General features: G+C 42.4%; 1 protein-coding gene across 4 annotated transcripts in view; it reads left to right on the top strand.

The window, feature by feature from the left end:
• The window catches only part of LOC137643447 (uncharacterized), a 56,388-nt gene extending 37,857 nt beyond the window's left edge, over nucleotides 1-18,531 (top strand). For 3 of the 4 annotated variants that reach the window (XM_068376227.1, XM_068376225.1, XM_068376226.1), the window contains exons 6-7: nucleotides 7,547-7,674; nucleotides 17,975-18,529. In XM_068376227.1, the coding sequence (XP_068232328.1) occupies nucleotides 7,547-7,674; nucleotides 17,975-18,139 (293 nt within the window). In that variant the 3' untranslated portion in view covers nucleotides 18,140-18,529. Of the gene's footprint in view, nucleotides 1-7,546; nucleotides 7,675-17,974 lie in introns of all 4 variants that reach the window. The other variant, XM_068376228.1, reaches the window with a different exon arrangement.
• The last annotated feature ends 1,250 nt before the right edge of the window (nucleotides 18,532-19,781 follow it).

Below are 19,781 nucleotides of genomic sequence, written 5' to 3'. Positions count from 1 at the left end.
ATCAGCTGAAACGGTTGCCTTTTCCTTTAGACAGTGAGTGACAGAGCTAACTGATTTAAATAAAGCAGGAACTGTTGCATCTACGCCGAAGAGTGCAATTTTAAGGGTACCCCACCACTTATGTTCTTGGGTTGTACCAGAAAGGTTTTCTTTTATGGGTAAAGGGTGTTCCTTTTCAGTTAAAACATAAACTCTCTGAGCAAAAGCTCTAAGTTGAGTATAGTTATTCTATCTTGGGGTACAGCTTTAGTAACCTTACCAGCTGGACTTGATTTGAAGTAAAGGTGAGCACATGGGGAAGTCTTTTCCCCCATACTCCTTACAAGGAGGAATGTGAGGTATCCAGGCAAACCCATTAGTCCATAAAATGGCCTTCTTCAAGACCTTTGACTAGCTCATCACTTTTGCCAGGCTTACAACACAGTAGATTCTAGCTCAAGCACAACCACTTTCAGGCACAGGCCATATCCCCTTAGGCATGCTTAAGGGTCACAAGTTGTAGGAAGCTTGACTCTTCAGCATCTCATGCTTGAGTCTTCAGTTCCTGGACAAAGTTCTAGCCAGTTGGAACAGGGACTTCCTCCAACTTTAAGATGAGTCTCCTATAGTTAAAGACAATGGTTTGTATTTGTGTAGGAGCAAACTACAGTATTCAAACTTGAGTCCTTTTATCCAAACTTTCTCGCAAACACCATCCTCCAATTGCAATCCAAGTGAGTTAGCTGTGAGCTGGAGGGGCGACGGTTGCCTCCCTGCATTGACAGGTAATCTACCTGTTGGTTGTTTACACCTTGTTATAAGTTTTAACTGCCATGTTCAGCTTTGCTGTTTTCTATGTCCTACAGTAAAGGACTCAGGTTTGTTTAGTTGGGAAAAAATACAAATTGCTTAAAAAATGTTATTTTTATAATAAAATAAATTTTTGAATATACTTACCCGGTGATTATATAAGCTGCAGCTCTGCTGCTCGACAGAAAACTCTACGTTCAAAATCCGCCAGCGATCGCTATGCAGGTAGGGGGTGTACTTCAACAGCGCCATCTGTCGTGCAGGTACTCAGTACTCAATGTAAACACAGAACTCAATTTTCTCCTCGGTCCACTGGGTCTCTATTGGGGAGGAAGGGAGGGTCCTTTAATATATAATCACCGGGTAAGTATATTCAAAAATTTATTTTATTATAAAAATAACATTTTTCAATATTAAACTTAGCCGGTGATTATATAAGCTGATTCACACCCAGGGGGATGGGTAGAGACCAGCAATAAATGTTTACATTATTATGAGCTAAGGATTTTTTATTTCATTTTAGCAGTTATCAAAATAACAAACATAAAATAAATAAGTACCTGGTAAGGAAGTCGACTTGAACAATTACTCTGCCTTTTTAAGTACGTCTTCCTTACGGAGCCTCGCGATCCTCTTAGGATGCTGAGCGACCCCTAGGAGCTGAAGTATCAAGGGTTGCAACCCATACTACAGGACCTCATCAAAACCTCTAATCTAGGCGCTTCTCAAGAAAAGAATTTGACCACCCGCCAAATCAACCAGGATGCGAAAGGCTTCTTAGCCTTCCGGACAACCCAAAAACAACAATAAAAAACATTTCAAGAGAAAGATTAAAAAGGTTATGGAATTAGGGGAATGTAGTGGTTGAGCCCTCACCCACTACTGCACTCACTGCTACGAATGGTCCCAGGGTGTAGCAGTTCTCGTAAAGAGATTGGACATCTTTAAGATAAAAAGACGCGAACACTGACTTGCTTCTCCAATAGGTTGCGTCCATTATACTCTGCAGAGATCTATTTTGTTTAAAGGCCACTGAAGTTGCGACAGCTCTAACTTCATGTGTCCTTACCTTCAGCAAAGCTTGGTCTTCCTCACTCAGATGGGAATGAGCTTCTCGTATCAACAGTCTGATATAATAGGATAAGGCATTCTTTGACATAGGCAAAGAAGGTTTCTTAATAGAACACCATAAAGCTTCTGACTGTCCTCGTAAAGGTTTAGTTCGTCTTAAATAGAACTTAAGATCTCTAACAGGGCATAAGACTCTTTCTAGTTCATTTCCAACCATATTTGAAAGGCTTGGAATATCGAACGATTTCGGCCAAGGACGAGAAGGTAGCTCGTTTTTGGCTAGAAAACCAAGCTGTAAAGAACATGTAGCCGTTTCAGATGAAAATCCGATGTTCCTGCTGAAGGCGTGAATCTCACTGACTCTTTTAGCTGTGGCTAAGCAAACCAGGAAAAGAGTCTTTAAAGTGAGATCTTTAAAGGAGGCTGATTGTAGTGGCTCGAACCTTTCTGACATAAGGAATCTTAGTACCACATCTAAATTCCAACCAGGTGTAGCCAAACGAAGCTCCTTCGTGGTCTCAAAAGACTTAAGGAGGTCCTGTAGATCTTTGTTGTTGGAAAGATCTAAGCCTCTGTGACGGAAGACTGATGCCAACATGCTTCTGTAACCTTTGATAGTGGGAGCTGAAAGAAATCTTTCTTTCCTCAGGTATAAGAGGAAGTCAGCTATTTGGGTTACAGAGGTACTGGTCGAGGATACTGATACTGACTTGCACCAGTTTCGGAAGACTTCCCACTTCGACTGGTAGACTCTAAGAGTGGATGTCCTTGCTCTAGCAATCGCCCTGGCTGCCTCCTTCGAAAAGCCTCTAGCTCTAGAGAGTCTTTCGATAGTCTGAAGGCAGTCAGACAAAGAGCGTGGAGGCCTTGGTGTACCTTCTTTACGTGTGGCTGACGTAGAAGGTCCACCCTTAGAGGAAGAGTTCTGGGAACGTCCACTAGCCATTGAAGTACCTCGGTGAACCATTCTCTCGCGGGCCAGAGGGGAGCAACTAACGTCAACCTTGTCCCTTCGTGAGAGGCGAACTTCTGCAGTACCTTGTTGACAATCTTGAACGGGGGGAATGCATATAGGTCTAGATGTGACCAATCCAGTAGAAAGGCATCTATATGAACTGCTGCTGGGTCCGGGATTGGTGAGCAATATATTGGGAGCCTCTTGGTCATCGAGGTTGCGAAGAGATCTATGGTAGGCTGGCCCCATGTGGCCCACAGTCTCTTGCACACATCCTTGTGTAGGGTCCATTCTGTTGGAATGATTTGTCCCTTCCGACTGAGGCAATCTGCCATGACATTCAAGTTGCCTTGGATGAACCTCGTTACTAGAGAAAGGTTTAGATCTTTTGACCAGGTGAGGAGGTCCCTTGCGATCTCGTACAACGTCATAGAATGGGTCCCTCCTTGCTTGGAGATGTACGCCAAAGCCGTGGTGTTGTCCGAGTTCACCTCCACCACTTTGCCTTGAAGGAGGGACTTGAAGCTTTTCAAGGCCAGATGAACTGCCAGTAGCTCCTTGCAGTTGATATGTAACGTTCTTTGACTCGAGTTCCGAGTTCCCGAGCATTCCCGACCGTCTAATGTCGCACCCCAGCCCGTGTCCGATGCGTCCGAGAAGAGAACGTGGTTGGGAGTCTGAACAGCCAGGGGCAGACCCTCTCTGAGGCTGATACTGTCCTTCCACCAAGTCAGGGACGACTTCATCTTCTCGGAAATGGGGATCGAGACCGCTTCTAGCGTCTTGTCCTTTTTCCAGTAAACAGCTAGGTGAAATTGAAGGGGACGGAGGTGTAGTCTTCCTAACGAAACGAACTGTTCCAGGGATGATAGTGTCCCTATCAGACTCATCCACTGTCTGACTGAACATCGTTCCTTCTTCAGCATGTTCTGGATGCATACCTGGGCTTGACTTGTTCTGGGGGCCGACGGAAAAGCCCGAAAAGCTTGACTGTGAATCTCCATCCCTAAATACACAATAGTTTGGGATGGGACCAGTTGAGACTTTTCCATATTGACCAGGAGACCCAATTCCTTGATCAGATCTAGAGTCCACTTTAGATTCTCCAGACAGCGACGACTGGAAGAAGCTCTTAGAAGCCAGTCGTCCAAATAGAGGGAGGCTCTGATGTCCGCTAAATGAAGGAATTTGGCTATATTCCTCATCAGCCTCGTAAACACAAGAGGAGCTGTGCTTAGGCCAAAGCACAGGGCTTGAAATTGGTAGACAACCTTTTCGTAAACGAATCTCAGAAAAGGTTGGGAGTCTGGGTGGATGGGGACGTGAAAGTATGCGTCCCTTAGGTCTAAAGAGACCATCCAGTCTTCCTTCCTGACCGCTGCTAGAACGGACTTTGTGGTCTCCATGGCGAACGTCTGCTTTGTGACAAAGACATTCAGCGCACTGACGTCTAGCACCGGCCTCCACCCTCCTGTCTTCTTTACCACTAAGAAGAGACGGTTGTAGAAGCCCGGGGATTGAAGGTCCCGGACTTTGACTACCGCTCCCTTTTCTAGTAAGAGAGACACCTCCTGCTTCAAAGCTCGTCTCTTGTCTTCCTCTCTGTACCTGGGAGAGAGATCGATGGGAGACGTTGCTAGAGGGGGTTTTCGTACAAACGGGATCTTGTACCCTTCTCTGAGCAACTTCACAGATTGTGCATCTGCGCCTCTTTTCTCCCAGGTCTGCCAGAAGTTCTTGAGTCTGGCTCCCACTGCTGTCTGAAGAAGGTGGCAGTCAGACTCTGCCTTTAAAGGACTTGGTACCTTTCTTCTTCCCACGTCTCCCTTCGGCACGAGCACCTCCTCTGCTGGAGGCTCTGCCACGAAAGGGCGGAATGAATCTGGACGCTGGAGTGTCCATCCTGGGTCTTGACAAGGTAGGCAAAGGGGTGGCTTTGCGGGCAGAGGACGCAACCAGGTCATGGGTGTCCTTCTGAATCAAAGAGGCAGCAATCTCCTTAATCAAGTCCTCTTGGAAAAGGCACTTTGAGAGAGGAGCAAAAAGAAATTCTGATCTTTGACACGGTGTTACTCCAGCTGACAGGAAAGAGCAAAGGTTCTCCCGTTTCTTGAGGACCCCGGATACGAACGAAGCCGCAAGCTCACTAGATCCGTCACGTATGGCCTTGTCCATGCAGGACATTATGAGCAAGGAAGATTCCTTGTCAGACGGGGAGATCTTCCTGCTCAAAGCTCCCAGACACCATTCCAAAAAGTTAAAGACCTCGAAGGCTCTAAATACTCCTTTCAACAGATGGTCTAGGTCCGAAGGAGACCAGCATATCTTAGAGCGTCTCATGGCTAGCCTGCGGGGAGAGTCTACCAGACTTGAGAAGTCGCCCTGGGCAGAGGCAGGAACTCCCAAGCCGAGAACTTCTCCCGTGGCATACCAGACGCTCGATCTGGAAGAGAGTTTCGCAGGGGGAAACGTAAAGGCTGTCTTCCCTAGGTTCTTTTTGGACTGCATCCAATCTCCTAAAACTCGTAAAGCTCTCTTGGACGAGCGGGCGAGGACGAGTTTCGTAAAGGCAGGCGCGGATGACTGCGTACCTAAAGCAAACTCTGACGGAGGAGAGCGTGGAGCCGCAGACACAAACTGGTCCGGATACATCTCTTTGAACAGAGCAAGAACTTTTCTAAAGTCCAAAGAGGGTTGCGTGGTCTTGGGTTCGTCAAGGTCCGAATGTGGGTCATCAATGTGTGCCGCGTCGTCATCATCAGAGAGTCCATCATCCGAGAATTGAGGAGGAAGCGGCAAAGGAGTAGGAATCGGCTGGTCAGCTGAGTCCGGCAGCACGGGTGCACGCGTGACTGAACCGGACGCAACGTCATGGAACTGTTGCCCAGTCTGTGAACTGGCAACAACCATAGCAGCGCGGGGACGCATAGCGTCTACTCCAAACTGTCTAGTCTGATGTGGGCGAGCAGAGGTAACCACACTGGGTTGCGGAGGTTGACGCACCGCGTCAAAACAAAACAACTTAGACTGTTGTTGTACCTCGCGAACGTCAACGGAAGGTTCCGTGCGTCGCTGAACGTCAACATGCGGCTGGCAGGGTACACTGGAACGCATGGGTGGCGGGACTCTCTCAGCTGGAGTGCGGCAGAAGGTCGCCTCAGCGTCCACAGGACGCACAACCGTGGGTGGTTGTAGGCTAGAGGTTGGTGCAGCGTCAACCTTCTCCGCACGAAAGTCCTGCATCAATGACGTTAACTGATACTGCATGGTCTGCAGCAAAGACCACTTAGGGTCTACAGGAGCAGGTGCGGCAACAGACGGTGTGACTGTCTGATGCGGTACCGCTTTGCCTCTCTTAGGAGGTGAGCAGTCGTCGGAAGACTGCAGCGAGTCCGAACTGACCCAGTGGCTACAACTGGGCCGTTGGACTTGCGCGGAAGGGACCGACTTGCGCTTAAGAGGCTGCGAGACCTTGGTCCATGGTTTCTTACGAGAAACCTCTTCCGCAGACGAGGAATAAATGGGCTCTCTCGTCTTTGTGTGGGTGGGGCGATCTTGGGTAGATACGCCCGAAACCACGGAGGGAACGTCTGTTCGCTGATTAAAGCCTCTCGAACCCTTTGGTCGTACGACATTGCTTCTCCCCTGGACTTGGGAGCTTGCAAGAGGTCCCGGACTGGGAGGACGACAGGCACAAACAGACGAACCCTCAAGCGCAACACTATCCCCAACACTATCACTCACTTTATCACTACCCACTGCACTCTTACACTTCAGCTCCTTGACGTCTGCCATGAGCTGGTTACGGTCACTAGCCAAGGACTCGACTCTCTCACCCAGAGCTTGGATGGCACGCATCATATCTGCCATCGAAGGTTCTTGAGTGCCAGAAGGGGGATCAGGAGCAACCACTACAGGGGAAGGAATAGGTTGTGGGGCATGAGGAGAGGAAAATTCAACGGAGCGAGATGAACTTCTCCTGACTCTATCTCTCTCTAGCCTACGTGTATATTTCTGGAATTCGATAAAATCGAATTCCGAAAGCCCAACGCATTCCTCACATCGATCTTCCAATTGACAGGTTTTATCCCGACAATTGGAACAAACGGTGTGAGGATCGATAGAGGCCTTCGGAAGACGCCTTGAACAGTCCCTAGCATTACACTTCCTGAATTTAGGGACTTGAGAAAGGTCAGCCATTTTGAATTAGTCAAAGGGGAATTCAAAAACTATCCAAACTCATCAACAAATAATCCGATATCAACAAAAGAATGCAAGGATGTATTGAAGATAAAGCCTGCAAAGCGAAAGCTCAAAACTAGAAACGTGTACTTCACCAAAAAGTTGTGAAAACCAATCCAGTTAGCAACAGCGAATTAGTAGGTCTTGCCGGTGGCACGACAGAGAGAAAATTGAGTTCTGTGTTTACATTGAGTACTGAGTAACTGCACGACAGATGGCGCTGTTGAAGTACACCCCCTACCTGCATAGCGATCGCTGGCGGAATTTGAACGTAGAGTTTTCTGTCGAGCAGCAGAGCTGCAGCTTATATAATCACCGGCTAAGTTTAATATTGAAAAATTTGTCATTCTTAAAAACCTTGAATAGCTACTGTATTTATTTTGTCTTTGTTAATTGGTTTGCTCTTACAGCAGATGATTGTTAGCACTCGACAGTATTGTGATGGAAATTTTGACTACTGAATTTTTACAAACATAATCTGTCTTGCAGGGAACCCTTGTGGAATTTTAATGTCATGGACCAACTTTAACACAGATCTTCTCAAAGTTGATGAGCTGAAAAAGTTTGCCAAAGACTACTGTCACAACGTTTGGACGGTGAAACAACTTAAAATGCAGGTACAAAAATTTGATCAGTAAATCTGTTTTTAGGTTTAAAAGCTATTTTTTTAAACTTTGACTTATTGGAAAATTATTAATTTATCATATGTTATTAGTAACTATTTTATCATTTATTATTATAATTTTTATTACTGTAATCGTTATTCTTTTTATTGTTATTATTATGATTATTATTATTATTATTATTATTATTATTATTATTATTATTTTTATTATTATTAATAGTATAAGACCAGCTATGTTATATGGAACAGAAACAGCAAGTATAAGAAAGACAGAGGAGAATATGGTTACTGTATAACAGAAATGAGAATGTTGAGATGAATGTCTGGAGTAACTAGGGAGGGCAGGATTTGAAATGAGTATATAAGAAGATCAACAAAGGTAGTTGAAGTGTCAAAGAAAATATGGGAGGGAAGGGCTAGATGGTATGGACACTTGTTATGAAGAGATGAACATTCTGTTGGAAAACGTACAAAGGAGTTGGAAGAGAGGAAGCCAAAGAAAGGGATGGCGTGATTGTGTAGGGGAAGATTTGCAATGGAAAGGTATTGACGAAAACGAAGCACAGGGGCGATCATTTATGAACCGGGTCGAGATTGATACGCGTCCCCTTTGCTCAAACAGCCGTGGTAAGCGATGTTTCTTGAAATTCCCTTGTGATTTTTTTATGGAGCGGCCATCCTACCAGTGGGAGAAATATTCTAGTCGTAAGAAATGAGCTAAGAGGGATCGTTCCCCTTCCTCGTCTCCTTTCAGAGACAGCAAGAATCGTAAGCTTGTTTCTATGACACACGATATTCCCTACTCCGCTCCTCCTTTTTCATAGCCCTCAGTGACTATGGTAACTGAGGATGATAGCCAGGAGTTACTTACATTGCATATTAATGATACCTTTGTTAATGTACAGTATTATTGCCTGTAAGGCCTAGTGGTCACAAATCTCTACCAGAAACTGATCCCCTTGCTACAATCCCTGCACTTTTGGTGCATGATTCAGTCACTGAGTCATTAGTACAATGTACCAGATTATGCTGATCTTATCATATTTCACTTTCCAAGGGGTGGAGAGAGAGAGAAACAATTTATGGTGCAAAATACAAAGATTACAAAGTACAGCACAACAGGCAACCCGGTCGCTGTATGCGTGTAGGGGCGAGCCCTTTTTGAATGGATGGCATTGGCTTTGACATTTTACATACCTTTTCCACCCTATTGATTACTAGACAAATGTCATTCATCAGGGCTGATATGGTACTCAGGTAGTATTACAAAATTCAAATACTTACAGTCAATTTTATAGAGAAAATACATGATGAGTAGGAAGTGCCCATTGAAAGATTGCAAATTTTGTCATAAGTACTGTATAATATGGAATTTTAATATATGCTGTTCAATAAGTAATGATTTGAATGTATACTATACAAAATATGCATTTTATCAGGTTTCTGTCTAGGTACATAGTTGCTACAGAGTAACATGTGTTATTATTGTAGTGTATATAATGAAGAATTTCTTACTGATTTACCACAATTAAGTTTATGCACAATATTCTTATATAATTTTGTTACTGAATGAATGACATTACATGAGGGCAACATATGAAATTTTATATAAACATTATAAATAGATTAGAAACAATTCTAATGCTAACTGGTAACTGCAGGATAAGAGGTATTACATTTTGGTTACTGTACAATATGTAAATAATTATTTAGCTGAAAGAATTACGTTTAGATGAGGTCAACACATAAAATTTTTGTGAAAGTGTTATTAAAATGAAAACCAAATACAACAGGTTTTATAATGCTACCAGGTAGCTGCAAAATGAGATGTACTGCAATGTAATTTATGTACATATTACAGTATATACAAGTCTATTGACTATTTGGAGCAAGCAAATTTTGGATGAGGTTGCAGAAAATGCTTGAGCAGATCAACCCCACTCAGTCCCCGTGGCCTGTAATGAGTAATTTCTTCACATTCCATGAGATAATGACTGAGAGTGTGCTTCCTTAGCCCGCCACATAGTCTGCAGCATGTTTCTGATGGACTGGCAGCTGGTAGCACCTCCCAAAGGTATTGGTTCTGCATCCTTAGTCTGCTATACGTTGTTTGTTCTCTTCTGCCCTCTAGTCCAAGGAGTTTATAATCAGGTGGTTTTCCTTCAGTTATTTTCAAGATATTTTCTTATTGATGTGTGTGTTTCTTTGAGCATCTCTATTCTCTCATTGTAACTATTCATTATTTCCATTCCAACAGATTCCTTCAACATATTCAGGGATGGTGTCAGTTTGTAATCTACTCTCTCCTTCCTTGCGCCTTCTTTAGCAAGCTCATCAGCTCCCTCATTGCCTCTTGATTCCAATATGTGAAGGCACCCATATGAATGCAACCATTCTGCCCGCTTGTTTGATCTGTGATAGCAGGTCTATAGCTCTTTTCACTATGGTGTTTGATTCAGCTTTTCTTGGTGTTAGAGATTGCTGGGCACTCAGGCTGTCTGTTGCTATTATGGTATTCTCCTTATTCCTTTTTATAATGCTTAGTGCAGCCGTAATACCCAACAGTTCTGACTGTAGTATGGAGCATCCATCTGACGATCGTAGGGACAGAGAGTGTACCTCTGCTCCATTCTGATACACAGTTACCCCGCTTCCTGCTCTCCCATCTCCAGAAGTGACCTATCTGTGTAATAATGAACTCGTTCCCCTTGAATACTGTCCAGTCTCTGAAAATAGTCATTCTTCAACAATGCAGGATTCCTCTCTTCCTTTTTCCCTTTTAAAGTTGAAAGCAGTATCTCAGTCTCTGGTATACTCCATGGCGGAATGCTCTTTACATCTATCTTGGTTATGTCTAGATATTCTTTCATGCTACAGGCCTCTATTAGTTGTCTTGCTCTGGTAACCCAACCATTCTTTAGTCTTTTAGGGTAGCTGTGAATAGAGGATCTCTTGTTAATCCATCGTCGTCTGTCAGGATACACCTATACAATTGGACGATCGCTGTTATTGCTGATCTATGATGTACTGTATTGCCTTCAGACATGCCTCATTCCTCAAAATTTCTTGCCTGACACTTTTAGGTGCCCCTAGTATACTTCTTGCTGCCTTGTCCTGGATGATTTCTAGGATACCAATATAGCTCTTCCTCAGTGGCAGCAACATGCTACTACTGTAATCAATTATTGATCTTATCATAGATATCATAGATGTATAGAGTTACTTTACCATTAGTACACTTGCACCCACAGAGCCACATGCTACTTTCCAAAGAAGGCACAACCTCAGTGCTGAAGCCTGAACTATTCTCTTAACCCTTTAACCCCCAGGCTCTTTGGAAATTTCCAACCCTTAACCCCCAAGGGGTTATTTTTTCCCCTGCACATTTTGCAGTATATTCATTTTAAATTGCTCTAACAGCCTTAATTTTTGTCATAGAGAGGTCAGGTTGGTCTCATTCTCTTGGAAAATGCCTGAATTTTCTCAAAAAATCATCAAAAATATTAAAAAAAAAAATTTATAGCATTTTTTTGCAAGGACGTAGCGGTACGTCCATGGGGGTAAAGGGATGAGTTTTGTGAAACGTACCAGTACGTCCTTTGGGGGTAAAAGGGTTATCTTCATACAATTTATGACACCTGTTACTGGGTATGTCACCCATGTACTTGTACTGGGCTACCTTCTCTATTCTTTGCCCTTGTATGTGCAGTATCAAGGGGTTGCGTGTGCCCCTTGCTATCATCATTGTTTTTCAGGTGATATGACTAATCCTATGCTGTTACATAATGATGTGCAAGCCCTAATTGCCCTTTTTATTCTCTTATCTGTGCTAGCTTGTACCACTATGACATCTGCATGTATGGTTATTATGATTCCTGGTGTGTTAATTTTCCCAAGTACATTCATTAGAATATTAAAGAGAGTAGGTGATAGAATACCTCCCTGAGGGGTACCCAATTCCATTTTTTCCCATCGTGATTGTACGCCTTCAAAGTAGACACAACTGACTCTATCTGTTAGGTAGTCCATTATATGAGCTGTAGGAGTCTTCCTTCTATCATTTCTGCTAGCTCAGTCAAAATAATTATATGGCTAGCCCTATCAAAGGCCCCCTTTGATTCTATGAACACTGTGTATTTTAACCCTAAGGCTGCACTTTCTATGAATACAGTGGTGTGTGCTCCTCCCAGGTATGTAGCCATATAAATTCTTTGACAGCTTTTCCCTAATGAAGAAATTGAGCCTGTTTAGTAATATTCTTTCAAATACCTTGCACAGACATGATGTTAATGAAATGGGTCAAAATTCACCTGGCTTTCCTGGTTTTGGTACTGGTATTATGAGGGACTTCTTCCAGGCTTTGGGTATGGGCTGCCCTGACCACATCATGTTGTAAAGCTTCAGAACTGGATTTCCACTCACTGTTGTGAGGAACCTATCATTATATGTAATCCCATCTAATCTGGGTGCAGTAGACTTCCCACTCCTTAAAGTTTCCTGCAGCTCTTGTTCTGTGAAGGGTTTGTCATCACACTTCCCTATCTTCTTGGGTGCTTCCCTTAACTTCTTTATTTTCTTCCTTATCCTTTTCTCAACTGCCATTCTAACCTCGATAGGTAATGAATCATTGCTTGCATCAGATGCCCACTCTGTCATAAGTTCATTTGCTCTTTTTCTCGGATTCGGATGGAGTTTTTCTCTGTTTTTCTTCCCTTGGGCTATCCTCACTCGCCTTGCGACCTCACAAGGAGGTGTTTTTTCATTGATGCCTGGCATAAACTTAATCCAGTACTTCTCTCTTGAGTTCTTTTTAACTTGTTTCTCTAGTCTTCTATATATTGTTAGGTTTTCTGGGCTGGGTTTATTCATCCACTTCTTCTTTGCCTTGCTATACTGCCTGTTTATTTTCTTTACTGCATCATCTGCATTATACCAGCTTGTTAGTGGCTTTTGTGGTTCTCTTCTCTGCTGACGTGTGCGCTCTAGCACTTCCTCTTCTAGCCTTTTTATAAGATCCTCATTATACTGGTCACTGCTTTTGGCTTCATTGCCATCATGCCAAACATTCATACTTTTTCTGATGCTGTCTTCCCATTTTTTTGGTAAGTTGATTTTCTTTCGTGCTGTAATCTTTCTTTTAAAGGTTTTGTTCTGTATAATCTCTGCATAGATGCCTAAGTGGTCTGATGTTAGGGTATCCACCATCTCACAGCTGTTTTGCACATCTGCATCTCCAACTATGCAGATGTAGTCAAGCTTGTTTCCTTTAATATATGTTGGTTCTGCATCATTTAGAATTCTTATATTGCTTTCTCTGCTCATGGGGTACTTGTACATATGTATGCCATTTACATTCCTCCTCCCTGTTGCAGAGCCTAATTTTGGATGTACTGGATTAAGATCACCCACTATCAAATAGTAGGTTATCACTATCAATGTCCAGGGCCTGTGCTCGGGAATATGTATTGCACACGTGGAATAGCTGCTTTCCACCTCCATCATGTAATCCTATGGTAAGGCAGTCTTTGTTTGCACCTAATCTCGGGTTTGTGCATTTTTTTACAACTAGGTTCTTTCTGTAGTATGTTATTAGCCCTCTACTCATTATTCTTCTGCCATCAGTCCTGTTAGCTTGGACACTGTCTTTTGAGACAAAGTGATACCCTGGAATGGCTATATAATCTGTGGGCATGTGCTTCGTTGCCTGCAGACATATGATGTCCGCCAGATTTTCAAGAGCAAATTGTTGCACTTCAATTAGTCTATTTGCCAGATTGTTTGTATTCCAACTACAGATCTTGAGAAGGTCCATCTTGTTCATTCTCAGAATTAGTGTCTTTTATCATCTCTCTTATTCTCTCATCTCCATACTACTTCTGTGGGCAGCTACTGCCACTTTTGTTATTGCTGGTGTTTCAGAGCTATTTTCTTGATATACTTTGTGAGCAATTCCTTATCTTTTTTGCTGATGTGTCCCTTGGCACCCTAGCAGTACCAGCTGAACTCGGTTGAGTCCCTTGTTAGGCTGGAGGAACGTAGAGAGTAGAGGTCCCCTTTTTGTTTTGTTTCATTTGTTGATGTCGGCTACCCCCCATAATTGGGGGAAGTGCCTTGGTATATGTATGTATGATGTCCCTTGGCAAAGCTATTTTCATATGAATGTTGTCACAGTTTATAGAGGCAACATCTGTCTTGTAGCCTGAGTAGTCTAAGACATCCTTACTGCTTGAGTTACCATCTGCAATTGCTGGTTTGTTCCTGCATACTGTAATATCTTGCCGTAGCTTCTTAATTTCATGGTGTAGCTTTGTATTTTCCATTTTTCGTAATCTCTTGTTTGTCTTCATCTGCCTGTGGATTCTTCATTGGTGCCTTATCCTTTTCTGATACCAGTTTATCTAATATTTTGCTCTCCCCTACAAGGTGTTCACTTAAGATTTGTATAGTTACTCTGAGACTTTCATTTTTTCTTCTGGCTGTCTCCATATAGTCATTGAGCCTATTATTTAATACCATCAAGGGACTAACCTCTGTTCTTGGTTTGGATGTTGTAGCTTCTGTAGTAGTCTATGCCCCAGGCAGGGGTGGGAAATTTTCCTTATACATTAAGCTTCCACTCCTGGGAAGGGCATGTCCTGCTGGAGGCCCTGAGATGCCTCCCTGCTCTTCTCTGCTAGTTGCTGCACTATGGGCTTCAGAGGCTCGAGCTGCAGTAGGGTGCTTAGTGCATTGGCTAGAATTTGCATTGTGACTCCCTCCACTTTGCAACATAAAGGAGTAATCTCACTCCCAGCATTGATAAGAACTCGGCATGTGGCTGACTCATGGTTTTGGGCACAAAATCTTCATCTAGCGGAATTCTTACACGTATCCTTACCATGATTCCTCCTAGAGCACTTTCCACACAGAATAGGCCTTTGCACATGTTCTCTGATCCTAAAGGGATGAGGATAAATTGGAATTTACAGATGGTCAGGGATGTCTCCCTTCCACCACCCAATTATTTCACTGTTTGTTCTGCTCCATTTATTCCATGCAAGTCCACTGATAGCAGGGTATGCTTCTTGTACCATTTCCAATGTCGTGTAGCTTAGATTAACATCTAGTATTATAACTTTTTTTTTGTCTTTCTTTACCCTCAGATTGATATAGCACTACCCCCTCGTGTCTTGTAGTTGTTGTTATTAGCATTTGTAAGGTTTTTTTTTGCACTTTCTAGCACTATTAGGCCCTTTTTCCCTGGGTAAGCTTTAATTGAGTGCCCCTTATTATGCACTTCAGATATCCACTTTTCTTTATCTTTTTCATTTTCAGTGTAACCTCATGGGAAGTAGAGTGTAGTTGACTCCTGTGCTGTTATTATCTACATTTGCTTTGAAATACTATTTAAACTATTATTTGAGTCATTTCCCTTCTCACTGTTTTCTTCAATACCATTATTTATTACTATTCCTCCATTTCTAATCTCGTTAATTTTCACAGCAATGTTTTCCTTCTCTCGCCTTCTCTTTTTTTTCCTGTGTCTTGGAATCATAGTTCTCCTGGTCATCCGTACTCTCATCCGAAATTCCGCGAGGCGGGTTCCATTGTTTTGACATATCTTCTGAGGGCTCTCGTGGTAGAGAACACGGACGTTGCGTTAGGTCAGCTGTAATTTGGAGAGAGAGAAGGGGTGAAAGGTAGACCAGAAAGGTGGGGATTTGGCGGGGAGAAATGGCGAAGGACGAGATGTAGGAGGATTAATATATATTAATCCTCCTAGGACGATATTAATACATCGAGGTAAAGTTTAACCGTCGTATCAGAGGTCACTGGTTTGGGATGGGAGGTTGGGATTAGACACACCTTGGGATTAAAGGTCACTTCTCACTGTCCTCATCCATACGTTGTTATGGCTGCTTTCGACACGATCCCCCTGTGTAGCGACAACACTAGAGAAAACGAATATGATTGCTTTCACTGAATGACTTCATTTTATCACTACGAGTATCACAGCTCAATATATCCTCCACAACAAGTAAATGTTATATAGTTCACTGTACGAACGAATCAGTACAGGATCACAGCACAGGTACCACTATAATAAATCCATGTGGGCCCCAAGAAAGAACACGGGCTGTGACATGTCCTCTCGCACCCGAGACCAGAAGGCAACTCTGGGGTGGAGAGGAAAAGGTAACTAATGATCGTGGTAATCTGTTACTCTGTCTCATAAAAGCAGTCAGCAAATTCCTGAAGAGGACAGTGCCTTTCGGACCTAATATTTTTAATCTGTTCTTAAGTACTGGTCGCTCCAAAAAGTAGGTATCTAGAAAAAGGATTTCCTTTTGGTTGTGGGAGACTGTTATGAAAACCTATAAATCCTCAGGGAAAGTGCTGCCAGTACCTGCCCCCCTCAAGCACATGATGTTTGTGGTCCTGCAACAACTTTGGCATGCTGTAAGAAGCATGTTTGAGGAGACACTCGGTTGTGTCAATAAGCGACAACACTACCATAGTGGCCGACGCCCTCTCTGCAAAGTGATGAAGCGGATGCATACTTGGGCGACATTCCAACACCGTGGAGTTGTCAGCCAGGTGCAGACACACTCGTTAGCCTAGAGCAGATTGTAGGGTGAGAGTGATCCTACATCCTTGTGTAGTGGAGAGCTTCTTGCCTTGTGGGGTTTCCAGGGATTGACCTGTTCCTCTTTGCCACATGGTTAAACAGGAAGCTCTTTGTTTTTTGCTCCCAGACCCGTGGTCTATGTTCAAATATGCCTCCCAACACCCATGAGATTGCTTGGAGGCATATGCCTATCTTGCATTCAGCCTGATGTGGCCCCCTTTTAATCAACCGTGTGTTGGTTACACCAGGACTCAGGATGACCATAGTGGCTCCTAGATGGTCCCCATGCACAGTGGTATCTCAATCTGCCAGCTCTTCTAGTCGAGGTCCTGAGTGAACTACCCCAATGGTTCACGCTCTCCTGTCAACCTCACCTTCAGAGATACCAGCAGTCCGTGAAGTCTTTGATCATCATCATCATCATTATCTCCTCCTACGCCTATTGACGTAAAGGACCTCAGTTAGATTTCGACAGTCTTCTCTATCTTGAGCTTTAAATTCAATACTTCTCTAATCATTCATCTACATCACACTTCATAGTCCTCAGCCATGTATTCCTTGGTCTTCCAACTTTTCTAGTCCCTTGTGGAGCCCAGTTAAACGTTTGGGGAACTAATCTCTCTTGGGGAGGGCAAAGAGCATGCCCAAAATATCTCAATCTACCTCTCACCTTAATCTCATCCACATATAGCACTTGAGTAATCTCTCTTATAGTCTCATTTCTAATCCTGTCCTGCCATTTACCTCCCAATATCCTTCTGAAGGCTTTGTTCTTAAATCTACTAAATCTGTTGGAGATTGTTTCATTGTCATACCATGACTCATGTCCACACAGTAACACCGATCTCACTAAACTGATATTTAGTCTGATTTTTATATGTAATTTCAGGCAATTTGATTTCCAAATTTTACTTAACCAAGCCATTGTCTGATTTGCTTTTTTAAATCTTTCACTAAACTCTAATTCTAAAGATACTGTACTGGGGATCATAGATCCTAAATGCATAAATGATTCTACCTCATTAATCCTTTCTCTGACTAATGATATTTCATCTTCCATACAACCTAGCATACAGTTATTGGTCAGAGGAGAGTAAGTTGAGGCTGATACTGTCAGATACTGTCAGTACATTTACAAACCCTTGTGGGATAGAGGCTTTATGTATATACTGTCAAATGCCCTGTTCTGTGTTTGGGGATATTATGACAGAATGCTTTCCTGTCTTCTTCTTCCTTTTTGTCTACATCTTTTCCCACTTCTATGTGGGGTCGATGTTTCTGGCCAGCTTTCTCCATCTACCTCTGTCCCACACCACATCACCGGTTAATCCCTTTGATCAAAGGTCATCCTTGATAAAGTCCACCCACCTTTGCTTTGGTCTCCCTCTTCTTCTTGCTCCCTGTACCTCCATTTCCATCACTCTCCTCCTAATATACTGTTCATCTCTTCTCATGACATGACCATACCACCTCAGTCTACTTTCTTGGATCTTATCTGATAGTTTTCTAATTCCTGTGGTACCCCTAATTACCTCATTCCATATCTTATCTCTTCTTGTCACCCCACACATCCATCTCAACATTCTCATCTCCGCCACATCCATCATCCTCTGACAGAATGGTTTCCTGTATTGGTTTTTATAGTGGTTGGACTTGTTTTGAAATGGGTCTCTTATTTCATCAGGGATCCTCCAGTTTGTCTCAGAAGTACGAAATGGAAGACACATTTGAAGATGCCTCGTGTAGAATTTCCTTCATGGTTCGTAAATCTTCTCCCATGTCACAAGACATCGTTTTGCAGCAAGTGGTTTTAGAGCAAGAGGGTGAACATGAAGAATCGTCTACTTGAATTCAGGAGGTATAGAATTGTGACTTTTGTTGCCAATTACCTAGGGTTTATTCCAACACAAGATGCTTAACTAAATACTATTCTACTATTGAATTTAGTCATTAATCAAGGAGTCACTTAAGTGATCATATTTGTCCAGTACCTTATCTTAGGTGACTGAAAGAGCCTCGTAAATCATCGAGGTAAGGGAATCCAAAAGTGAGTACAGTACAGTATAAAATACAGTGTTTGAAAATTAATTCACAATCATTTAGAGAAAATGTGCAATTCATGATTCTTTTCTGTAAGAATGTCATTCTTGGAACACAGATATCATGAAAGTTCAAAACCAGATTCCACCTATATTTTGTAAAAATTATTTTTGTAAAGAGCAATAAATATTTTTGTTTAAAATTGTATTGTTTACTTCAATATACAGTATTTACATCATACAGTTATCCCCCATACAGTACAGTTTATTATTTGTGCGACTAGCGGGCTTGAAGAACCTACCTGGCACTTGGTGAGAAAGGTGAGAATTATGTAGGTTAGAAACTAAATATAATACCAAACCCTGACATTATTAGCAGACATATACACTTGTAATACCATTTATCCTAAAGATGAAACAAGTAAATTTGCATCCGAAGCGTAAAGTATATAACAAAGCAGAATCGAGTACAGTTAGACCTTTTAATTGGCTTGTTTTAGTTAAAAAAAAACTAGCAAATGAGAGAAAACCATGAATGATTTTCTCAGACCCCACCTTTCCTTGTGTGACTAGAAATAAAACCTTTACATTAAAATCTAGTGAGAAAGTACAAACGTAATGGCATTCATAGTTATTTAACAAAAACTACAAGGAAAGCACCAATATTTAGTATAAAACAAAAAATAGATTATAAAAAGCCATAGTTAAAAAAGAGCTTGAACATTATAAAGTCGGTCTTCCTTATTCACAGGGGTTAGGTAACAGAGACAAGCGCAAAAAGTGAGAAGCCGCAAATGCTTGCTGCCCCAGGGTGGGTTAACTCCTATCTCATAACCATCCAACTCTGACCATTACCTACCTACAGTTGACCAACACACTAGGTAATCCACTTTAATGCACTGAATTCTTTTCACATACATTCCATCATGGCTTTTTTAGTTAATACTACTTTTCAGAGGTAATTGTATATTATTAACCCTTTTACCCCCAAAGGACGTACTGGTACGTTTCACAAAACACATCCCTTTACCCCCATGGACGTACCGGTACGTCCCTGCAAAAAAATGCTATTTACAATTTTTTTTTTTTTTTTATAATTATTTGAGAAAATTCAGGCATTTTCCAAGAGAATGAGACCAACCTGACCTCTCTGTGACGAAAATTGAGGCTGTTAGAGCAATTTAAAAAAAATATACTACAAAATGTGCTTGAATATAAAATAACCCCTGGGGGTTAAGGGTTGGAAATTTCCAAATAGCCTGGGGGTAAAAGGGTTAACAGCTTCAGTGCAAGATGACTCATAAAACAAAAGTTATCACCACTACTCATAAAACGTAAGTCATCGCCACACCACGCTTTGTTCTATCTAACAACACACAATGATACTGTAGACTCTACAGTATTAAAAACACTACCCCCAGAATTACAGGATACTCTAAATACCATTATAAG

The sequence above is a fragment of the Palaemon carinicauda genome, chromosome 7 (genome assembly GCF_036898095.1).
Source record: "Palaemon carinicauda isolate YSFRI2023 chromosome 7, ASM3689809v2, whole genome shotgun sequence".
NCBI classification, from domain to species: domain Eukaryota; kingdom Metazoa; phylum Arthropoda; class Malacostraca; order Decapoda; family Palaemonidae; genus Palaemon; species Palaemon carinicauda.
The sequence above is the reverse complement of the archived record's forward strand: the minus strand, read 5'-3'. Positions and strand labels throughout refer to the sequence as shown.